This window comes from Scyliorhinus canicula, chromosome 31 (genome assembly GCF_902713615.1).
Source record: "Scyliorhinus canicula chromosome 31, sScyCan1.1, whole genome shotgun sequence".
In the NCBI taxonomy this organism is placed as follows: Eukaryota; Metazoa; Chordata; class Chondrichthyes; order Carcharhiniformes; family Scyliorhinidae; genus Scyliorhinus; species Scyliorhinus canicula.
Window position 1 is genome coordinate 3,642,000 of NC_052176.1, and position 5,000 is coordinate 3,646,999.

Here is a 5,000-nt window from a genome sequence, read left to right on the forward strand (position 1 = left end):
TCACCCCCATTACCCCTCACCCCCACCCCCCTCATCCCACTTCACCCCATCCCCCCTCTCACCCCCCATCCCCCCTCACCCCCCATCCGCCCTCACCCCCATCCACCCTCACCCCCATTCCCCCTCACCCCCATTCCCCTCACCCCCCATCCCCTCCTCACCCCCATTCCCCTCCTCACCCCCATTCCCCTCCTCACCCCCATTCCCCCCTCACCCCTCAGGGATTGGGGCTGGGGGCTGGAGGGGTTGTTGGGGACTTGCGGGGGGGTCTGGGTGTTGGGGGTGGGGAGGGGGTTAAGACCGGGACTGTGCCACCAGCAGCATCAGCCGCTACCCCGGCTCAGAGGGGTTTTATCAGAAAGACCCACCCCCTATTAATTAAGGATGGCGTGCTAATGCAGCATCGATTGTCAGTCACTGGCTGAACTCGCTCCCATCCTTCCAATCTCTGGAGGTTTGAGATTGCCCAATACCCTTGCCAGCCTGCATGCAAGTTCACCCACAGACCACCGAGTTCACGCTCGCTGACCGACACTGGCTCCGATATTCACCTGAACTTCACTTCCTGCAGATTGTTACTGGACTCATAGCTGAAGCTGTTAACCCAGAGCACAGGATGTCCCAGGCGACAAAGAGGAAACATGTGGTCCAGGAGGTGCTGGGAGATTACGAGCCGCCCTCTGAGAAGCAGCAAATAGTGCGGGTAAGGAGATGCCCAGGTGCCCACCCGCTCACAGGTAACACTCGGCACAGGGTGCAGCATTAGTCCCCAAACTGATTCTCACTGGGGTAGGGGTCCCACACACACTGACTCTCACTGGGGTACGGGTCCCCCACACACTGATTCTCACTGGGGTAGGGGTCCCACACACACTGACTCTCACTGGGGTACGGGTCCCCCACACACTGACTCTCACTGGGGTACGGGTCCCACACACACTGACTCTCACTGGGGTACGGGTCCCACACACACTGACTCTCACTGGGGTACGGGTTCCACACACACTGACTCTCACTGGGGTACGGGTCCCACACACACTGACTCTCACTGGGGTACGGGTCCCACACACACTGACCCTCACTGGGGTACGGGTCCCACACACACTGACTCACTGGGGTAGGGGTCCCACACACACTGACTCTCACTGGGGTACGGGTCCCACACACACTGACTCTCACTGGGGTAGGGTCCCACACACACTGACTCTCACTGGGGTACGGGTTCCACACACACTGACTCTCACTGGGGTACGGGTCCCACACACACTGACTCTCACTGGGGTACGGGTTCCACACACACTGACTCTCACTGGGGTACGGGTCCCACACACACTGACTCTCACTGGGGTACGGGTCCCACACACACTGACTCTCACTGGGGTAGGGGTCCCATACACACTGACTCTCACTGGGGTACGGGTCCCACACACACTGACTCTCACTGGGGTCCCACACACACTGACTCTCACTGGGGTACGGGTCCCACACACACTGACTCTCACTGGGGTACGGGTCCCACACAGATCTATAAACTTACATACAGTCGGTCTGTTTGGTGGAATTCACACTCTGATACTTGGTGCCTTCAATCCAGGGCGGTCACAGGCCACTCGGCTGTTTTGACCTTTATACTCCCACACGCAATGTGATAGAGCTCTTCTCAGCCTAACTAGCCCCCTCCCCCTCCACGTTATGCATGAATTAAGTGCACCGATCAAAGAGTGGGGGGGGGGGGGATTGCAAAGATCTGTGCGTCGCTGTGTGGTAGATCCCAGCACCCCCCCCCCAACCCTCAATATGTTCTCCCTCAGCCCCATAACCGGTTTAGTCTCTGCCAATCACCTTGCTGCTTATCGCACTGATCCCTGTCGAAATCTGATCCCTTCTATTGTTTGTGGTTGATTCAATCTGTGTCGAGCGAGCGACAGACAAAGAGTAAACGCTGCGAGTGAGATACAGTATCACTATTTTCCCAGGCTTGAAGGAAGGCAGAAGTGTGGGTTTTATGGGGGGGGGGGGGGGGGGGGGGGGGGGGACGGGTCTGAGAAACCTGGTGGGTTTTTTTTAACGACAATCGACAGTGGGCGACATGAAATGAAAATGAAAATCGCTTATTGTCACGAGTAGACTTCAATGAAGTTACTGTGAAAAGCCCCTAGTCGCCACATTCCGGCGCCTGTCCGGGGAGGCTGGTACGGGAATCGAACCGTGCTGCTGGCCTGCTTTAAAAGCCAGCAATTTAGCTGAGTGAGCTAAACCAGCCCCTCCAGACATCGCGTGGAACTGCTTTGTAATTCCAGATTATTACTTGGGTTGGCGGACGGGTCAGACCCTGGATGCTCTCTCTCTGAGATCTCAGACCATGAGTTGCAGAAGGCTATTTGACTAGAGAGGCCACCTGCAGCAAAGCACACTGGCCGAGCGTTGCCTTTCCGGACGTCAAGGACGGTGCTGAAGGAGCTGATTATTTGGAACAGTACTGGACGTTGTGCCGGACTGGACTGCCTCTGTGTGTGGCCGACACGGCCAGCATTAAGCGATGAAACAGACGTACAATTTATTGCTAAACGTTGTGGTTGACCACATCCCTTTGGTGGTAGAGATGAAATGAAATGAAAATCGCTTATTGTCACGAGTAGGCTTCAATGAAGTTACTGTGAAAAGCCCCTAGTCGCCACATTCCGGCGCCTGTCCGGGGAGACTGGTACGGGGAATCGAACCGTGCTGCTGGCCTGCTTTAAAAGCCAGCGATTTAGCCCAGTGAGCTAAACCTAGCGCCTGGTGAATATTGTTCAACCAAAGTCTTTGTCTCGCACTCATTTGGACTAAATGCAGGACTATTACACTCCAGACAATCACTAGAACTTGTACTGCGGGGGGGATAGAGGGTGCTGATTGGTTAGTAAGTCGTCTCTGATTGGTCGAGGCGTTGCCACGGAAAGGGCGACCAGGAAACTACGGCCTTCCAGGTTACTCCCGTCCCGCGGTGTAAATTGTTGTGGTAGTTCGAAATTCGCTGTTCTTCCCTTTGGCCTGATGAGTGCAAAACCAAAAGCTTCGGCAGCGCGTCTCATTTCTGTTGCGTCCTTCCCGCAGGTGGCCGGGTCGCCGGGGAACAATCTTCACGAGGTGGAAACGGCCCAGGGAGAGCGGTTCCTCGCCAGCATGCCCACCAAGTTTCGCAAGAACATCTGGATCAAGCGGGGTAAGGGCATGCCCGAACGCGGGCGCAGTCTGTGCACCTAACGCCTCGGCTGGGGCCCGCAAAGCTGGGCGGCGTGGCGGGCAGGGTCTAGGGCATGGTCGGGGGGGGGGGGGGGATTGATCAAATGAGACGTGACTCCTAACTGAGATGGGGGGGGGGGGGGGGGCACAGTCTGCTTCCCCTGCGGCCGTGCTTGACTGGCTAAACTCTGGGAGGGCCAGTTGGGCTCGTTTCTGCCGCTTCTTATGCCGCAAGCCAGAGGGATCCCCACCCCGCACGTGCTCAGCGTAGGTTCCTGCGTTAAAAACGAGCAAGTTGGCTCGACACAGACTAACAATAAAGTTCGAGCCTCCTTTTTGTGTTTTCGCTCTGTGCAGTCCTGGGCCGATTGTGACTTCTCACGTCTGCTTTAACCACCGTTTAGCAACCGTTTCCCCGTGTGCCATACGCTTCAGGCGAGGCAGCGAACGCCGGGCGACTGGTGGTCGGGAAGTTTCAGGAATTCCCAACGGCCTCCGAGATTTAATGCTGAAGAAATCTCCGAGCCCAGATCGGACTCAAAAAAAAAAAACAAAGTCCTTGGGATTAAGCGCGACCGTTATCCCATTGAAATCGCGGCCAAATACTGCGCTTAAACCAGATAAACCCAGCAGCCCTGACAACATCGGGTGGAGAGAGGAGCAGGGTTAACGCTCCGAGTCCGTGTGACCGAGAGTGGGTCGGAGCTCCGATGAAAAACCCTGCGGACCCGGTCCACACTTCCTTCTCCGGAGATGCCCCCCCCCCCCCGGTGTGAAAAAGCTCCTCAAATTCCCTCCACAGCCCTTGCCCCTCCCTTTAAAACGTTGCCCCTTCAACGGAGGAGATTTCGACAAAAGTAATTCAGTCAGCGGCAGGAGTTGGCGGAGGTCTGCACGGTAGCATGGTGGTTAGCATCAATGCTTCACAGCTCCAGGGTCCCAGGTTCGATTCCCGGCTTGGGTCACTGTCTGTGCGGAGTCTGCACGTCCTCCCCGTGTCTGCGTGGGTTTCCTCCGGGTGCTCCGGTTTCCTCCCACAGTCCAAAGATGTGCGGGTTAGGTGGATTGGCCATGCTAAATTGCCCGTAGTGTAAAGGTTAATGGGGGGATTGTTGGGTTACGGGTATAGGGTGGATACGTGGGTTTGAGTAGGGTGATCATTGCTCGGCACAACATCGAGGGCCGAAGGGCCTGTTCTGTGCTGTACTGTTCTATGTTCTATGTTCATGCCCCCCCCCCCCGCGTGGGTTTTTCTTTGTCCCTCCCTGCCCCATTTAGGTGACTACCTGATTGTTGACCCGATCAAAGAAGGGGATAAAGTGAAAGCCGAGATTAATTCCATCCTCTACAAGGAGCACATCAAGCAGCTCAAGAACCAAGGGCTTTGGTAAGAGGACGCGTTTCCGTATCGTGGCGAGGGGCACATTGGCGTGCGGGCATGGGCAGCAGCAGGTCCTCGTCGCGCGCTGGGCATCGATAATCGCGGCTGCTTTTCCCGGTCGGGTCTCCAGATCCAGGCGCTAAACCCACCCCCCCCCCCCCCCCTCGGAGGGCAGGGGCTGAGGGGGGGGGGGGGGGGGTTGGGGCGTGCCACAGTGTCGGACGGTCGGTATTGACGACGTAAAGGGCGTTATGCGAATGCAAGTTTTCCCGTCTGGAATTCGGAGTGGAGCTGGGGGGGGGGGGGGGCTCGGTGGCACAGTGGCTAGCACTGTGGCTTTGCAGCGCCGGGGAGTCGGGTTCGATCCCCAGCCTGGGGTCACTGTCTGTGCGGA

At 57.1% G+C, this 5,000-nt stretch overlaps 1 protein-coding gene across 1 annotated transcript in view; it reads left to right on the forward strand.

The window, feature by feature from the left end:
* The first annotated feature begins 311 nt into the window (after nt 1-311).
* eif1ad (eukaryotic translation initiation factor 1A domain containing) overlaps nt 312-5,000 on the forward strand; it is a 12,069-nt gene continuing 7,380 nt past the window's right edge. Inside the window, exons 1-3 of the mRNA XM_038787490.1 lie at nt 312-703; nt 3,097-3,205; nt 4,504-4,612. Coding sequence (XP_038643418.1) covers nt 488-703; nt 3,097-3,205; nt 4,504-4,612 — 434 coding nt within the window. The 5' untranslated portion in view covers nt 312-487. The remainder of the gene's footprint in view (nt 704-3,096; nt 3,206-4,503; nt 4,613-5,000) is intronic.